This window comes from Plectropomus leopardus, chromosome 15 (genome assembly GCF_026936395.1).
Source record: "Plectropomus leopardus strain MGB_pleo_1.0 chromosome 15, ASM2693639v1, whole genome shotgun sequence".
NCBI classification, from domain to species: Eukaryota; Metazoa; Chordata; class Actinopteri; order Perciformes; family Serranidae; genus Plectropomus; species Plectropomus leopardus.
Window position 1 is genome coordinate 30,653,560 of NC_142190.1, and position 19,901 is coordinate 30,673,460.

General features: G+C 38.5%; 1 protein-coding gene across 1 annotated transcript in view; it reads left to right on the top strand.

Annotated features, from left to right (window-relative positions):
* jhy (junctional cadherin complex regulator) overlaps positions 1 to 19,901 on the top strand; it is a 28,322-nt gene that overhangs the window by 4,602 nt on the left and 3,819 nt on the right. Inside the window, exons 2-6 of the mRNA XM_042499623.2 lie at positions 752 to 1,466; positions 10,387 to 10,820; positions 13,342 to 13,636; positions 17,331 to 17,416; positions 19,291 to 19,420. Coding sequence (XP_042355557.2) covers positions 752 to 1,466; positions 10,387 to 10,820; positions 13,342 to 13,636; positions 17,331 to 17,416; positions 19,291 to 19,420 — 1,660 coding nt within the window. The remainder of the gene's footprint in view (positions 1 to 751; positions 1,467 to 10,386; positions 10,821 to 13,341; positions 13,637 to 17,330; positions 17,417 to 19,290; positions 19,421 to 19,901) is intronic.

The window sequence follows — 19,901 nt, forward strand, 5'->3', positions numbered from 1 at the left end:
CTTATACCACATTTAACTATATCAATTCAGGAAGTACTCCATTCTGATAGATAGATGCAGCTAACAGAACGGGCTTGCCATTTTAACTACATTCATGCAGGAGATAGTACATTCTGATAGATAGTTGTACCTGACAGAATCACCCACTCAACATTTTACTACATTTATACAGGTAGTTGTCCATTCTGATAGACATGTGTACCTGACACAATGAGCTACTTCACCTGACAGAATGATCCTCTCAACATTTTACTACATTTATACAGGAAGCAGTCCATTCTGATAGATATTTGTACCTGTGCATATACACACACATAATCAAATCGATCAAAAACAGTACAGAAGTTGTACTAGTAGTATTAATAGCAATAACAATTGTAGCAGTTGTAGTCGTGGAAGAAGAGGAAGTAGTAGTAGCAGTACTTTTATTACTACAAGGAGTAGTAATAGTAGCAGAGGCAGTAGTAGCATTAGTAGTACTAGTAGTAGTAAAAGTTGTGGTAAAAAAAAGAAAAGCTGAATATTTTAAAAAATATAAAAAAAGTCAAAGCAGTAATGTGCTCAAAGTGCTGAATGGTTTAAAAAGTGTGCAGAAGTAGTTAGATGCTGAAAAATGTATGGAAGAAGCAGAATAATAAAGATCTGGACAACAATAATTGACTCTGCTTAGCATTAGAGCTACTGATGCAAATATTAGTCTCAGACTATTTTTTTTATCTTGATCTGTTATTGTCTGTCTTTATCCTTGCAGCCAGCTGCTTAGTGATGATGGCTATTCTGACCTACGCTATGAACCTAACTGGAAGACCAACCTAAGGGGAGCTGGCTGCCTTAATGAGAGTCCACACAGTTCAATTGAGGAATATTACCAAGTCCCTAAAAAGCAGTCCAGTCAGTCATGTGGTGAAGAACAAGGACTTGTAATAAAAGGAGGATACAGATACATCGTTGACACAAGTCCAGCTGTCATAGTGACTCCTCACATGGCTGGCAATGAGCCCAACCAGCCATACCGCTTACACCTACAAGATGATCAGACCAACTCAGAAACATCTCCCCACAACCATGCTTTACAACGTACATCACCAGAGGCTGACCACTTACAGCCACCAGCCTTCTCCACTAAAACTGAAAGTGACAAAAGCTCCCAGAAAGGACTCAGAGATAAGCATGAATATAGCTGTGACAGCACTGGGGATAATGTTAGCAGATCTCCTGGGCTGACAGAGGATGTACGTGCTATATCCATCCAAGAATTTAAGACCTACCAACAGCAAGAACTGAGACAAGGAGGGTCCACTCAGAACCAGCAAATGGGCACATTTCCTAAGGTTTCATTGAGCAAAAAGCCAGAAAAACCAACAGAGGACATAGTGGAACGCAACAAATTAACCCTGGGGCGCAACAAATCCAAACGTGGCTCCTATGTGCATATGCATGCACCTAAGCAGGAAACGCCTAATAAGGTTTGTATCTATCATAGACTTTTCTTAACGAATGATATCAGTTTATGGTTAAATGATGAATAATACCATATAATGAAAATGATCTTTTAAAAACTCTCAGACAGCTCTGTAACACAGCCACTCTCAGGCAGACAGGCTCTCTGTAGTAGCAGGTTGCAGTTACAGAAATAGACACCAGGAGCTGCACTAACATTGGTAATGATTCTTGGGCCACAAAGCTATTGTGGCTCCAGATAAGGTTTCATTGGACACACTATCGAAAGTAGTCGAAAGTAAATATAAAATACTTGTTTTTTTTAATCCCAGTTTAAATATTGGCAGATTACAATTATTTGTTATCCATCCTGTGGCCTTGTTTGGTGATAGATTATATCTATTACATATGCTGGCCTTTTTTTTCTTTTACAATTTAGGTTGTTTTGGATATGAAAAATCAGATTATGGATGTAGTTTTCACTATGGCATATGGCCATTTCATTTTCAATTCCAATAAATTGGTAGATTAAAAAAAAAAGATAGGAGTAAAAAAAAGCTAGGGAAAAAGTATATTTACAATGATAAGAATTTCATGTTTGAAAATATGTCACAAAATAAAGGGGGATTTTAAGCGCTTTTCAAGGCCATTTTCTGTTTGTTTATATTTATTTAATTTTATTGATTGATTGATTTTTACTAATTTTCAGATATTTTTCTTGGTTTTTTTTTAAACTAATTTCTTTCCTAATGTTGGGGTATTTTCTTCTTTCGGTGCTCACTGCCTTCTTCCCATGTTTTTGAAAGAGGTTTCAAAGGGTTAACTAATGGTGAGATGCTTTAAACACAGAGGTCAGTTCTGGGGCCTGTTGTTTCTTCATATTTTTCAGAGATCTGTATTTAGTGTGCACTCAGGTGATAAGAAAAGTAGCCAAGTGTTTAAATTTATGCCTGAAAGCTTCTCTAAGCTATTCTCACAGACCCTATTGATGGGCAGTTGCTTGAATGCAGCTTTTCCTATGAGCAGAATATAGGCCAAGATTGTCTGCATCTTTATTTATTTTTTAATCTATTTCCTTCTGCATAAGCCACATTACATTACTTGGTATCTATACGTCTTTTATTGTTATCCCAGACAACTAAGAGAATATCTTGATGTTTGCTCTGCCCCAGTCTGGAACATTAATTTGGCAGAGGAGCATTGCTGTTTTCATCTGCCTCCTTCCCCACCATATGAAAAGAGCCATGTCTGGCTATGCAGTGCTTATTATGAGTTGATGTGTACGACAAGAACATCAGAGACGCATGGTTACCAATAGGCTCTTAGACGTCCCTGCACCTGGCACAGTGGCATAATTGGTCGGGATGGCCCGCATTCCCCATTTGTTGGGCCACAAGACTGTTTTCTGGCTATAATACCCCCAACCATCTGAGCCCCAGCCCTCTACAATGTCTCATATCATCACCATTTACATAGTCAAGAGCCGTTAGCTTTGGGCAATGGTAAACAGAGCCAGAGCCTTCCCCTCTCTGGAACCCTTGTGTTTTGTCATTTCCCTCTGAATTCGCTTATTAGTTTTCCATTGCCCCGTCTCCCCAAAGACGTGTCTTACTTAATGGGGGACATAGGGCACAAAAGAAGAGGCACCAATTTGCATGTAGTCTATTTCCTGTTTCATAGTAGGATTAATCTATGAGTTGGGTGTGTTGTTGCAACAGTATAATGTATCAACAAAGCTGATCGGAAATAGGTTGAAAGCAAAGTAATTTTAAAACCAGACTTTAGAAACAAACTCTCCAAAATATATGATATCTGTGTAAAAACTGTAGTTTGTTGCAGCATTATGATCAACCTGCTAACAGGGATAATCCATCCCAAAGCGGAACAAACACGATATTTCAACAAACTTGGGACAGATCTAAATTTGCTGTATGTGAACATGAGCAGGTTTCTTAAAAACAGAGATCCATTTATTTTAAATTCAAAAACATGGGAAGAGGGCAATGAACACGGAAAGAAAAAATTACCCCAAAATTGGCAAGAAATTAGTATAAAGTAAAAGTAAATTACCTTAAAATTTGTATAAAAAAAACAAAAAAGTGTGTAAAATGTATAATTCTTTAACATAATTTTAATTCTGAAATTATGGTACCTTGCTTTTTTCTTTTTCTTTTCTGAGCCATTTTCCCTAGCTTTTTAAAAATCATTTTTGGTATTGACTAATTTCTTGCACTTTGTGGAACACTTACCAAGCTGCTCATTGCCTTTTTTTTTTTTGTTTTGGACAAAGAAACTTGCTTAGAGTTCAAAAGTTTACGCGCTTGTGAAAGTCATCTGAAAGCAGCACAAGAAAAGTGATGTTGGTTTCCAAGGGTTAAATGAGATATTGAAGATCAAAGAAGAAAATTTTGAATTGTCCTATCCTCCACCCTGGATTTTTCAAGCATAACATTACTATAAAAAAGAAACAACTTTTCATAATTATGATAACCGCACATTTTATCACAAAGCTTTTCTTCTCGTCCTTCCTTGTCTGTACTTCCTTTGCAAAAGATAGCAACACTCCATGTACAAATCACATCGGTTTCACAAATCAATATGAATCCGGGCCAGCCAATTGTTACCAGGCCCTTTAAAAATACCCCATTTGGTCTTTTGAAGAGCACAGCCATCTGAAGACAACTTGTGATAATTAGACATGTTATTAAATGTACACAATTTCCTAATGCAGCAAATGTTTAGCTCGGCCAAGTGGCAGAGTGGCAGGAGCAATGATTGGCTTCATCGGGGCCTGGGCCTCCTTTGATAAAGACAGAAGTAGCAGATCAATCTTGTGCTATTGCACTCACCCCTTAGAGTCCCTACTCCTCTCGCAGGCCCTCACTTCAAAGCCAGGGCAACATAATGTACAATCTTTTAATAGCTTTAGACCAAAGCTCTGGGGAGCTCTCTGCCACTGTATACCCTGCCTCAGTCTAAACACCTAATCAAGATTACCTGGGCTGGCCACAATAGCAGCTAAATGCAATTCAAGATCCACAGCCCCTTTGAAGTCTTCATTGCAAAAAGCAGATGTTTCCCGGGTACAGGAGGTAATACAGCTTGCCGCAATTGCCAGACTTTGTTGTGACATCGTCTTGCAGAGAAGCAATTACGAGCCTCCCAATTTAGTAAAAAAGATATTACACAGCTTACCATGCTCAAAATGCAATACAGGCTGGATCATTTGCTCCAGCTGATTGGGATGTTTATAATGGGTGACAAAAGGCAATGGCAGGGGGAATGGGTAAAGGTGAGAGGCGTAAAGTGTTTGTGTGCATGTGAGTGTGTACACTGCCGGACATGCAGTAGTCACTGACACCTGCTCCTGGTCTTCGAACAACTGCTCTATCCTCGTTGATCATCTGTAACACCACCCAAATATTTAAGTTTTATGACGTTTCAAAAAGATTCCCCTATTTAAGTAATACTCAACTTATGTCCTGCAGGCCAAATCTGTCCTTCGATAAAGTGCCGGGTAGTCTTCCAACCATTATCTAATTAACAGTGACAATGAAGTGATTCACACTGGGAACTGTTTTTGTACTTTGAGTACACATAACACGCCAGAGTGCATAAAACAGCATGTCCTAAATTACTGGAAACATCCTAAAAACTTAAATTCCTACAAATGCCCTACAATCCTGGAAATGTCTTGAAATCCTAGAAAAATCCTAAAATACAAGAAACATTCTAAAATTCCTACAACATCCTAAAATCTGAGAAATTTCCTAAAATCTGCAAAATATCCTAAGATCCTCAAAATGTCCTAATATCCACAAAACATTTCAAAGTCAGAGAAATGTTCTAAAGTTTCAGAAATATCCTAAAATCTGAGAAACATCCTAAAATCCAAAAAAAGGCCAAAAGTCTAAGAAATGTCCTAAAGTCCAAGAAACATCCTTAAATCCTAGAAACGTCCTAAAATCTGAGAAACATGGTTAAATCCTAGAAATGTCCTTAAACCCCAGAAATGTCCTGAAATCCTGGAAATCCTAGAAACATCCTAAAATCCTAGAAAAGGTCCAAAATCCTTGAAATGTGCTAAGATCCTCGAAATGTCCTAAAATCCTAGAAACGTGACCTAAAATCTGTGAAACATGGTAAAATTCTTGAAATTACCTAAAATCCAAAAAACAATCCTAAAATGCTAGAAAAGCCCTAAAATCCGAAAAACATCCTCAAATCACATGTCCTAAAATCCTAGAAAAGTCCCCAAACCCTAGAAACATTCTAAAATTTTTGAAATTTCCTAAAATCTTTGAAATGTCTTAAGAACCTTGAAATGTCCTAAAATACTAAAAACAGCCATGAAACGTCTTAAAATTCTATAAATGTCCTGATATCTTAGAAACTGCCTAAAATCCTAAAAATTTCTGAAAATCAGGGAAATGTCCTAAAATCTGAGAAACGTCCTGAAATCCTAGAAACGTTCAAAAGTCTAAGAAATGTCCTAAAGTCCAAGAAACATCCTTAAATCCCAGAAATGTCCTAAAATCTGAGAAACATGGTTAAATCCTAGAAATGTCCTAAAATCGGAGAATTGTTCTGAAGTCCTAAAAATGTCTTAAAATCCTATAAACGCCCTAAAACTCTAGAAATCGGAGAAAGATCGTTAAATCCTAGAAACATGTATGGATGTGCTGCAACCGGCCCCTCACCTCCTGTCATTTTGCAAAAGTGATCCCCAAGCCAAACAAATTGACTATCCCTGCCCTATTTAGTCACTGGGTTCATGTATAGCTCTGTTAATTACCAAAAGCATAAAAATGCACTCAAAAGCCATGCAACCTACATACTGAAAGAACACAAGGTCTATGTGGTTTGTCCAACAGTGCCCTGCATTATAGCAGCATCTCAGCCTATTATATGCAATCACAAACACACTTATTGATGGATATGTTACAGCTCGATCCACTCATGCCTTGTGACCTTCATCTATTCAGGCTGACAGAATTAGTGGCATTCAGTGCAAAAGTCTTCAGCCTGTCAATACCATCGATCCACTCCGATGGTCCTCTGCCGCTGAGGGGAGTCTTGAAGTTAACGAAATGATTTTCATTACACCATTAACAAACCATATTTCCATGCTGCAAACGGCTACATTAGGAGCTACTGAAACAGCAAATTGATGTAATATGATGTGGCTGAAGAGGGCAGGCATTGACAGTAATGGGTGCAGTATTGATACACCAGAGTAGGTGCAGTGGTGTAGGTTTTAATTAAATATTTTATTCTTTCTTACTCCAGAGGCATTATGTTTTTGGGTTGTCTGCCTGTCCGTACATCCCATTCTCATGAACACAATAACTCAAGAACACCTTGAGGAAATATCCTTAAATTTGACACAAACATCTACTTGGACTCAAGAATGAACTGATTAGACATTGATAGTCACAGGTCAGAGGTCAAGGTCATTATGACTCCGTTTGTCTCATTACCATGAACATGATATCTCAGGAAAAGCTTGAGGGATTTTTTTTTTTTTTTATTTGGCACAAAGTTCACTTGGACTCAACAATGAAGTGGTTATACTTTGGTGGCCAAAGGCCAAGGTCACTATGACCCTACTTCCCTATTATTCTCACAAAAGCAATATCTCAAGAAGGCCTAAGGGAGTGTTCTCAAATTTGGCAAAACCGTCTGATTGGACTAAAGAATGAACTGATTAGAATTTGGTGATCAAAGGTCACTGTGACCTCAAAAAACATGGTTTTGGTCATGACTCAAGTATTCCAAAAGGTCAAAGGTGAACTTCACTGACAATCACTGACAATAACATCATCTGTGATGAGTTTAAAGATAATGCTCACAACATGTGCTAATGGAGGATGGCGACATTGTACCGCTGCCTATTTACTGGTGCTTACCAAAGCGTTGGCACTCCGATTTAGTTTAGCTCATGCTTTATTAGAAAATAATTGTAAGCGTGGCCATTCTCAGCTTCGTAATTTTAAATCTTTTTCCGAATACATTTCACAAATCAGTAAACCCATTGGTACCTGGAGCAACATCAGTTTTCTTGTGCTGCTTTAAGACACCTTTACAAGTATTGAACCCTGAGCAAATTGATGTGAGTTCTTTCAAAAAGCAGGTGATGAGCAACTTGGTGAGAAAAGTTTTACAAATTGCATGAAATTTGTAGATTCAGAAAATTATGTTTGAAATTTTTAAAAACTTTTTAAAGGTCATTTCCTTTCCTTTGTTTGTTTTGTACTTTCTTTTTTTCTCTTTTATGACTATTTTTATTTTACTAAATTTATTTTATTATTTTTAATTTTTACTAATTTTAGGATACTTTTCTTTTTAATCATTTCTTGCTAATTTGGGGGGTCATTTCTTCTTTTGTTGCACATTGCCTTCATCCCATGTTTTTGAAAAAGATCAAGCCAATTTGCTCAGGTTTTTAAGGGTCAACCTGTTCTTCTCTCCTCTTATTTGGATGTCTGATAGCACACAACTAACACTTAAGTTTCATCTCATCAACAAAAAGAAAGAATACATTTTGTCATAGTTTTTATTATCAAAGATCTATTTCAAGATCATCAACCTCTCATTATTGTTGTGGACAAAAGGTTGTTCATGATCATGTTTCTTCATAGTTAAATTAACACTGGCCAAGTCAGTACTGTGAAAATCTAGTTGGTTTTGCAGTATTGTATGTATGGAAGCTTATTTGCCTGAGATCCATCAGGGGCCACCTAGCTGCTGCACAGTGGGGGCACTTTCAATCATTGATGGCATTGTTGCATTGTGGCTTGCCAGAGATTATTTAAAAAATAAAAACAGTAGTGGGAGTGAAAAAGGAGAGGATTGGAGAAGCATTATTATTTTTAACACTTGAGCAGCCACCTTAACACTGCCAAGGAGATGAGAATAAATATCTTCCCTCTGGAACAGGCAAAGCTGGTGTTTGCTAAATCAGCGGCATTAGATGCATGAGACACTTGCTCACAGACCTCCTGCTAAATAATTTGGGCAGATCATGCAAAGAAGAGCTCCAGCCCTTCTTACACCTGGGAAAGAATTGTTGTTATTTAGAGCTCATGTTCATTGTTGTTTTTGTGGTGTAAATAGGGAGATTGAGAGGTGATGCTTTGTGCTCCACCCCACCTTTGGAAAAAGGCCAAGCTATACTTTGCAAGTTAGCATATCTCACAGGAATGCAGAGGATTTAAACACTGAACAGCAGCAGTGCAGTCTCTGGATGTTATAATGATAAAAATAAGGCCCACTTTTAGAGAATAAACATCCCCAATCCGTACATACTTGGTGGTTGGGCAGTTCAGGAAGGCGTGTTTTAAAATATTCCAGGTTTATTCAAGGCAGTTCATAAAGTGACAAAGCAGCATTCTGATAAAGTTATTAATAACTTTCAGAAACATACAATAAATACAATTTAAATTCTCCTCTCTCTCTCTCGCTCTCTCTTAAAGTCTCTTCCCCTCTCTTTGTCCCTCTCTCTATCTGTAGCTCTGTTTTCTTTAAGCGGCTTTCCTTTACAGATTTGTACAAAACTTAAGTGATATTTTAGAAATGTTGATAAAACACAATTGCGAGATAAATGCATTTCCATTGAGTGATGTCATGCGACTTCTCCTGTGGTGATAACGTTCCAAGAAGTATGGCGATGGATGTTCAAAACATTAGCAGCTTTATTTCTATTGCAGCCACCACACTAGCCATTACTGTTTCCAGTCCAAGGCCACGTAGGCGTGTTGCGAGTGATAATGGAAAGGCAAGCCCCTTATACGTGGGAGCGGCCACATATGAGAGATTTCTGGGAGGTGATAGTCCACGATTTCACAGAGGAACTGTGAATTCAAAACTTAAAGGTTATACGCTCAACTTTTGGAGTTACGTGTTACAGTAACACCTCTTGTAGCACCTGCTGCATCATGCCTGAGGGAGCCAGTTTCACATTCATCATGTGACCTATAAAAGCAAAAAAGTATTTCCATTGCGCTTCTGCGAAATATGGCTTTTTCAAATCGCCTAAAATGCTACCTCATGCAAGCATAAAACTTTTTTGCGATAGATGGGAGTTTTTTCAAAATTCCATTAAGCATATTTTATATTACCAATGTTAAATTTGCAATTTAAGAGTTACTGTAAGCCCGCCTTGTGTCTCTCAAACAGCAAGAGGCTTTATCATCGGTGCTGGTGCACTCAGGCTTTCAGTTATTTGACTTTTTACCAATAAAATCTGTTGATGCCCAACATATTTAAATGTCTCAGGTGTCAAGGTCCAGTAAAAACATTTCCCTCTGCAAATATGTAGGCCTAACACCATGTTCTGACAACAAGAACATGCCTCTCTGTCCACACTGAATCCATTACATATGTACTTCTGTAACATCAGGTAAACAAACCACGTAAGTTATCGGCTGTTCCAGACCATACTTATGACATAACCAGTAAAAAGATGGGTGAGTAGTGGCTGTCTTCCACTGTTTGTACTTTTTGAACAGAAAAAAATGTGTTTTATATTGTGATATTTACTGAAAATAAGGTGGTCATTACCAGAAACTTTCAGCACTGGTTTGTGGATTTGTGGTTCAGGTTCAGGCCATTGATTAAGGTATATGTTTAAGGTTATGCCAATTGACTAAGCAGAAAATGTTCTCTACTCTACCATGTTTTCAAGCAGGATATTATATGAACTCAACTGTGTCATCTTCCAGCACTCAGTCTTAACTGTAGCTTCCTTCTCCTAAAACCCCACAATGCTTTGCTCACTACCATTCATGTTATGATCCTGTTCTCTAAACCCTTTACATCACTGCACACTAAAGTCACTAAGTCCTTTAATCAATCCTGTCTGTATCAGTACCATTTAATTGTTTGGATATTCTACATGAATGAAAAAATGTAATCCTCAAACTGTTAATCCTTCTCTAACCCCAGGTCACCCAGATCAGCAAAGGGAAGAAAGTGCGGCAGAAAGAGCACCCCAGCCCCTCTCAACAGCAGCAGTACCCTGCTGGGGTAGTCAGAGCTGAACGGGGAGACTGTCTGAGCTCCCCATCGGAAACACCAGCTGCTATCAGTCAGCCCAACCCTCAAAAGATGACCCCATCACAGCCTTTGGTCCCCGCCGTTCACCCAAACATCCAGCTCAACTCCTTATCCCAGCTCCTTCCGTTCATCCAGCAGAGGGGCCAGGATGACATCATTAACTTAGCATCTCTTCATGGTTATACTGATTGGAGCCCCGTCCCTGAACCTGAACCTGCCTTGTCCCCGGGATGTCAACAAATGAACCCAGGAAAATCTCGGAAAGGGTTAAAGGCACATTTTCACCACCAAAACCTGGAGGGTAGCCCCAAACAATGGCAAAGGTAAACTGCTTAAACTGTTTTTTTTAACTGCTCAAAGATGAGATGTTACATTTTAAAGATCCTATTGGGAAAATTCGATCACTGCCACATCAAATAATACCAGTCAGACCGAAATGCCAGACACATTAGAGCAATCATAACACAGCAGTTATATAATATGATAAATGACAGCAAATTTGTGGTTTATGTAAAATGACTAGCACTGAGGCAAAGAGAATGAGTCCAGTACACCAGTGTATCTAATACACCACGTGAATAACTTTTTTGTCTGGTCACTATTGTCATAGTGTCATCGTTTTAACTATAAACTGTTTACAAAGATGGACGTCATGGCAGCTCTTCAAAAGTGAAGCCAGAACATCTCGAGTACTCCCTTGTGGCTGGCTGCAGTTACAACATAATTCCCACTCCCATCATGTTAGTGACCGGGCAACATGTTCTCATCCCAAGTAGTCACATATTGCCACTTTGTCAGTGGACTTTTATGTCTACTTCATCTACTGTTGATGTTCCAAGATGCTGCAACCAAAACCGGGATGTCAACAAAAGCACATGATTTGGATTAGGCAAGAAAAGCATGTGGTTAAATTTAGGAAAGAAAAGCCCAAGGATACGATTAGGCTACGTCAGTGTTCATTAGGTAATTTATCACAGCTAGTTCATCTAGGATTTGGGCAGTAAACAGGATGGTGTGTCGGTCAGGATACAGGAATGAAGATGCGGAGATGTAAATTCTTCATAGAACTGTGCTGTGTTCCAGTATATTTATTGCGGTAGTTAAAATCAGTATTGTCATCAGTCTGTGATAACAAATAAAATAAATCCCCATTAGGAACTGACATATAAACAGCAACAGGGAATAAACTACTTAAAATTATGAATAAGGAAATGTCTCTATATATACAGTATGCATAAACGTATGTACTAAATTAACCAACCAAGACTCAAACATAAATAACAATAAGCGTAAACAATCATCTCAACAGAATCAATATCTTAAAGTTGCATATATATGAGAATATTGTTTCTCAGAAAACAAATTTAACTTATTGACCTGGCTACAAAGTCCAGTGGTGGCACCCTGTGCTTTAAAGAGGCTACTGCAATGGCATCACACCCAATAGAAATTACTATAGCCGCTATTAAATTAAATCCACACATCACGGTGTGCAAATGTGTGCTTAAAATTACAAATATAAACAATGCTGCAACAGGTTTGTGCATTTCGTCATCCACTTCATACTGACACGACTGAAACTGGATCACACAGGAACAACAGGTATACGTGACCCTGAATCTCAATGACAGGAACACCCCTCACTAGAGCCCTCGCTAACTTCAACACAACTTCAACACAATGTCAAGCGAACGCTAGTGCTTCCTTTATCATCTCTGATGCCCAGCAGATACGACTAAAAAATAATAAACCTTAAATATAGTCTGAGCCTTTAATACAAACGGCACATGGTAAAGTATATGCAACAAATGCACATGGTTAGGACAAGAAAGGACATCATGGTTTGGCTCTACATTCATACGGTATGTAAACACAGGGCTTCCAGGCAAAAGTCTGGGTTTTGTTGGACCCAGTCACCACCCCTCCTGCCCGCCCTATAGTGGCTTTCGCGGTCCTTCTATTTTGTTATTCTCTGCAGCGTTTGAATCTGTCGCAGTTCAACGGCATATTGTACGGCCACGGCAGGTTCTGTTCAGCCGCATTATCAACTGACACCACCTGTTGGCTTAAAATACTGCCACTACAGGTGCCGTTTAGCCAACGGCAAGTGTATCATTACACCGTGAAAGGTTCTGTCTGGCCACAATTCAAACTGACCCCACTCTGCCATGAAAACAAGCTTTTGGCGTTCGTATATTACGCTGAAATCACAGACAAAGCAGCTCCATTTGACAACTTTTGAATGGCAACTGGCTGGATTGGGACATGGGTCAAACATAAAACCCAAAAGGACACACACACACAATTGCATTTTTAAGGATGATTTCGGTAATATAAGGTAGTTCTTACCACCCTGTTTGTTCAAGTGTTCATTTTTCTGAGTTTTGTTTTAAATAATAATTTGATGCTATAAAATGGGATTTGAAGTCATGATTGACAGCTGTGTATGCCAATCAGTGTGCTCGTAATATATGGCGCTGCTTGTGATTGGTCAGACGGATGTAAGGGGGGACCCCAATATCGCTACTGCACAGACTCTGGCCTCGAATGATGTCATGAGCACAAGATGGCTGCAGCTGTATCCGGAATATTTTGGCTTCATTGTTGTACAGTGGAACTAGGTGGAGATGCTTTGTCCAGCTTTATATATTAAGTCTATAGTTTAATCAGTTAAAAAGTTTAGTTCAGTATCAAGCCCCACAAAGGATACATGCAATCAGAATACACAGTATGCCTGGTTTGTTTTTTACAACACAAACATATTCATGATTATAACAAGGCAGTGGAATAAAACAATACTAGTAAAGTATTCAGTATTTATCCACCAATAACTTTGTTTTTCAGGACAACTATGCTAAAAGGGCTATTATCCAGTGAAGAAGGGGATCAGAAGTGGAGTCCAAATGAGGTTCACACTAAACAATTCCACAAAAACCTTCCCAGGACACCCACCACCCCTTCGTCACTGGGCTCAGGTGGCTACACAGTTCTGCCCCCTATACGACCATCACTGACAGGGGAAGAGTCTGACCTGAGCCCTGGTCAGAGTGTGAACACAGCCATTCACAGAAGCAGCTCTGACGGCTACCTGGTTCAGATGCAGAAACAGAAGCAGCTGAGGGCAAGGGTCACTTACAAGGTTGGTGTGTCTGCAAACTTCATTTGTATACTTAAAGGAGGGATACTGAGTGTTTGACTTGTTTCTAATCAGTTTAGTTTGTCTGCCATCTAATCTGGGTTGTTACATAGATAATAAAAAAAACTCCATTTAAGTATTTGTTTAAAATGCATGCATTTTTGAACTGTGTTTAAACAGAGCTCAAAGGCCACAAAACCCACTCTACACACACTGAATAATTATGTTCCAGTTTCAGAAATAAGAAGTGATTATGCAGTTTCACAAAAGTAACACATAAATTCTTCAGTTGAGTAGCATTCCCCTTTAATCCCCACGTACACGAGAGGTTACACAAATAAATGCCCCTTTGAAGTCCCAAATAATCCCCTCAACTCTCTCCATGCAGGGACAGCTTAATCCAGCAGGAGAGTTCTGGTGACTAAGGGCACATAACATCAGGTTAATTGTCTAGCTCCACTAAGCTCCACTTAATTGCCATAAGATGATGACTATATAAAGCACAGAGCTGCAGGCTCTGAAAAGCCATTTAAAGATGTGTTAGAGGATAAGGTGATTAGAAGGGAGAGAGTCTGTGAGGCGCAGGGCCACTAAAGATGCCCATTTGCATTTAATGATTTGGCTGTTGTTTTTTTCCCCTCTCTTAGGCCGGAGATATGGTTGCTTTTAACCACGCATTTGTGTAGATAACCAGCTGCGTCATGAATGGAATTGTTTTCATACTTGTCCATGTATTACTAAGCAAATCTCCAGGGCTGAAAAATTAAGCCAACATAGATGTGACAAAAACTTCAAGAGGCTTTTTCCAAAATTAGTCTATCCCTAGAGACCCCAATGTTAAATAAAAACTTAACAGCTGAAATAAAACATGTGTACAGCCTGGTACAAATAAGGTTCTTGGTCTCTATAGCTAATTTCTCTGTTCATGACATCTGCACAGGGGTTGAATTTCTATTTTAATCCTTGTCATTAAGGTCAAAGTTATGCATAGTTATGCATCAGTTTATTTGTGCTGCATTCAAATGTCTTTCACAATATATTTAAACCTTTATAACCTGAGTGACCTGGTTTGATTTCTAATAAAAAAAATCATGAGAAAAAAAGGCAATGACTTATTTAGCAAGAAATGTCCCCAAAATTGTGCGAAGTTAGTAGAAGTTAATAAACAGTGACATGAAAAGATTAATATTTATAAAGACAGAGGATTATAGAAATAAAATTAAATAACATAAAATAAAATAAGTCCAGAAAAGGATATTTATAATTTTTATAATTATATTTGTAAAACCATATTACAGAAGAAAAAAGGATATATATATATGTAGATATGTAATTTTCGTCTGTTTTTTTCAGGGTTTTTTTTGTTCCTTGATGTTTATATCTTTTTTTGCTAATTTCAGATAATTTTCGTGTAACCATTTACTAGCTTCTTGCTAATTTTTGAGCCGTGTCTGGCCAAGTTGCTCATTGCCTTTTTTTTGGAACAAACCAAACCAACTCTTGCTTGTAATCTGATTAGTAAATCCAGTTAGATGTAAAAAAAAAAACAAAAAAAAAAAACATGCTGTTATTCCCCCCAGTCTCTCTCTGCCTGCTTACCACTGGCTGTTTACAGTCCTGTAACTTCTCTCTCTACCACTACGTGTCCCTGTGTCTTTGAGCTTAGCTGCCTGTTCCACCAGTGGAGACCGGAGACTGAGCTCTGATGGTGCGTGCTGTGCACTACATACAATGACTTTAATTGAAGGAGGAGCTGCTGTATTAATGACGGTATTGGATAAACCGTGGTATATCGTAATACCATGATACCGGCCAAAACTACTCTAAACATTGCATACAGCTTATGCCATAATATAAGAAGATTATGTGATCTCTTTGTGCTGAGATTTCTCACCTTCCCTGATAGTAACTACCTTAAAACATGGCTGGCCATGCTCTTGGCAAATCATACACCCAAAAAGTCCCAAACAACAGGCAAAAAAGGGAAATTCAAGCATGTAACAAGACAGACTGATTATATTGATAGTGTATCAGATTCTTTTTCACATCACCTAACAATTGAGTTAAGTAGACCAAAGAAAGGCTAGAAAGCATGATTATGTGCTTAGAGCTGTATTCACTCTGGAGCCTCCACATATTCATCCTGCGGTGGCCAATACTTCTCCCTCTCTGACCTCCCATCACTCCCACCATGTAAGCCATCATGTCTGACAAGATTACAGACTCAGTTTGTAAAACAGTCTTGCTGCAGTGCCTGGGCGTGAAAGCAGATGAGCGTGACTTAGGGGTTGGAGAGAGAGGGGAGAGGGCTTGGAAAGAAAGGAACCCTGTTGTGTCCATGACTGATGGCTAAAGCAAACTGGAACTGAAATCCTCCTTCCAAAAAGCAGCCAGTAAAAACTGGAATTATTAGTCCCCTTTTGTTTGGGGCAGCTTGTGGATTGTATACAGCCATTCACATATGATGACACACACGCAAACCATGACAGACAATATGCTTATCTCCAGATTCGATACCATCATGATACTTAGGTGCCTATTGGATGTGTATTGCAATTTTTGAATGTTGTGATTCAAAATTGCAATTTATTGCACTTTTTTAACACTAGCCCAGACTGTGTATCATGAGGCATATTTCCAAAAGCAATGCACATGGCATGAAGTCTTTATGACTTTTATTTCAGCAGCATCATATATTGCCTAGAAAAGTGGTAAATAAACTAATAACTGTTTTTATGGTCTTGTTTTTAACAGTTGTATTCCTGAAGAGCACTTTGTGACCTTGCTCCATGAAAGGTGCTATATTAAATAACTTTACTTACTTACTAAAATGTACAATACAATAGAATGAAACTGCTACATTTAGCTGTGCCTGCAGTGTTTCCCGTACATTGATTTATTATTGGCAGATTCCCCAATAATAATACTGACCACTTACTGATTTTGTATTTGTTTTAGTATTTAACATTGGTAAGTCTTCCTCATTGATTTGCTCAGCCCCTGGCTTTTCTCCAGGGTATATACGGTCATGAAAAAGCCTGGAAAAGTAATGGAATTTGCAAATAGCAATTTCCAGGCCAATGTTTTGGAAAACTAAATATACGCTGAAAGTTCTGAAAAGTCATGGAAATCTTTTTCACAAACCTGTATAATAACACATGATGTGTCTAGGTTGTGTCATTATGCGATGGAAATATGAAAATTAAATGATACTTTGTTTTTACAGTTTCCGCCTATGATAAATGGTGTCAGTTTGGTGATCTTGAAAATGGCCAATTTTTTGGGGGGGTTTGGAAAGGCATGTTTTTTTTCAAAAATTAGCAGTGAAATAAATACAAAATACCACATTTACATTTAAAGTTGTGTGCCCCACCACTAAGCCAAAAGGAGGAATGCTGCAACATGTTTGATAAAGACACTGTCACTCACACTGAGGCTCTGTCTCGCCATGTCCTAGACATTTATCTGTAATTTGGTTATTAGTGATTTTTTTTCAATGCACCATTTGAACCCAATGACGGACATCAAAATGGATAAAAATTGCAGTCAGGAATTTATTATTTGGTGCCATTTTGACAGCCTTCAAAACAAATGGAATTCAAAAGTCAGCTTCAAATTAAGTAATCATAAGTGTCATTTGATGTTTCTCTCACGTTCTCTCTCTCGTTCTCTCTGTCTCTCTTTTTCTCTCTCTCAGGCATACAGTCTTAAAGACTACAAGCAGCTAAAGTCTGATATAAATCTGCGAGGTCTTGGACCTGACTACACAGCCATTGAAAAGACAGTAAGTACTGACCTGCAACATCAGTCACTGGCACTTATCCACCAGTACAAGTTAGATGGGTTCATTATCTCCACAAGGCATAAGTATGGAGGACATCATGCATTTGGTCTTGCATATGTGAGTGTGTGTTTCTGTCTGTCTGCAGCTAATCTGGCATACTACTAGGGCTGTACCCAACTCAGATTCAGAACTTTAATACAAATATTCAACGGTTCGGCTTTTTTATAAAATCTTTAAGTTTGAAGGGCCTTAACGAGACATTCACTGCGACAGCAGCATTAGCTAACGGTGCTAACAGTAGATCACAAATGCACAAGATCAATTTTTGCAGACACTTGATATCAAACAGCCAGAGGGTGTTTTGTACCAAGTTGCTGTGAGCTGTAAACTCACCACTTCTTTACCTTACGGTGCAGTACTCCCTCCGTACTGCTGTCTGCATGTCTGCAGCTGCATGTACCAAAGAGTAGTGTGAGATAAATTTTGTTTCCCCATTTTGATTCATTTGTTCCCTTATTTTGGTTAATTCATTTCCTTGTTTTGGTCTATTAATTCCCTCATTTTGATGAATTCATTCCCTTATTTTAATTATTTTATGCGCTCAAGATAAGTGTAATATTACATAACATTACAGAGAGCCAGCACAACAGACCAGCCTTTATCCTCAAAGCGTGAAGTTTACTACGACGCTGAAGATAGTTTCAAATTCAATAGTTAAGGAGAAAGTTAAGGGAAACATAATTTGCAATGCTTAATGACCGCAATTCTTAATTTTGCACCTCCTACTGTGGTGAAAGCTTTTTTTGACATTTCAGGTATAGCCTCAACATTGTCTGAAACCAACCTTCAAATTTGTGAAACCATCTTTTCTCATTTCTAGTTGTGATAATGCAAAAAAAAAAAAAAAAGATTTCACTGCAATTTTCTAATGTAGGGAACACTGAACCAGGTCTAGATCAAAAATGACTATACTTAAGTGGGAGGTGAAAGATTATTTAAACACAGTGTCAGATTTGTGAAAGCTATACTGGGCTGACAGTAACTGACAAACAGGGACACACACATCTGCCCCTCTGACGTCCATTTCAGCTGTCCAGTATATTTTTACATGCATTTATTCGTTTGAGAGCTTTTCAGATATATGACATATAAGACAAAAATTAATCTGCTTACCAGCATCTACGTTTTTTGCGCTCTACATTTGAGAACCTCTTTAGACTTTTTTTTTTCTAGACAAAAAAAAGAGAAAAGATAATAGAAGATGATGCAGAAGAACACAATACAAAAGCTGCCCTACATACCAGGATGTTATTTGCTTTTAGGCAATATCAGCTATAAGGAGTGACTCACAGACACACAAAAAAAACGTGATTAGAATTTATTTGGACAAACATGACTGGCTGTTCTTTCAGTCAGCCTCGTGTGCCTAAATCCTGATATCCACTAGTGTCATTATACCCACTGACCCTCTCCGTATTGTCCGAGTTCATCATTTAAAGGCTCCCATGCTGTCCCACAGATAAAATGACATTTACAAAGCAAATGAGAGCACCCTGTAGAAGTTAAGTGCTTTGTGTTGTGATGTATCTTTTGTTAATTCCCAGTTGTAAAAAGTGAGCGTGTTTGGCCAATTTACACGAGATTGAGGCCTGGGCATCTCCAGGTCCAAGCCTATTAGTGAATGATATGTGTAAATGTTGATAGGCCCGCTGAATGGCTTGCTGTTTTAGGTTTTGTTGTGCTGCGTGGAGAGGCTCTGCCAGGGGGGATGCACAAAGAGAAGGGCCTTAAGGGAGAAATGGCTCAGTTAATTAAACCCCCTTTTATACTCTGCTTCTATTTCTCTCTCACTCCCACTCCTTCACCATCATCATGCTGAGAAAATGAAACGACAGAAGTTGTATTCAAATGTGATCCGCGAGCAGAACAAAAAGATAAGGAGGATTCCCTTTCTACTGGCCAAGGACCTGGAAGGCAATGACAAGAAAGTTCCCAGGATAAAGGTGCGCGCGTGCACGTGTGTGTGTGTGTGTGTGTGTGTGTGTGTGTGTGTGTATGAAACCAAGCATATGTCTTTTTTCACAACAGGCATGTTTGCTTGGCTAAGCAAAATGACAAAGGATGAGTGCATGAGATTATAGAGACTGTCACTATGGTTCCAACCTGGGACCTGTCTTACAAAGCCTTAATGAGGGACATCTGTTAGTGACTTATCTGGTTTCACTGAGCATAACACTGCTGATTGTAGAATACAGGTTCCACACAGCTAGTGAGCCAAACATTATTTTTCATTAGTACTGTTTACTTAATGTTGAATAACGAATTAATGCATAACTTTATAGTTGTGCTCTTACTGTTTGTATATTTAATTACACACTATCAGTGTGAATCAGTGTAATCAAGACAAAACATACTGACATACTGACTGACATTAATATACTTAGGCTTGGGGGTATCTAATGTTTCAAACCTTCATACCTTCCT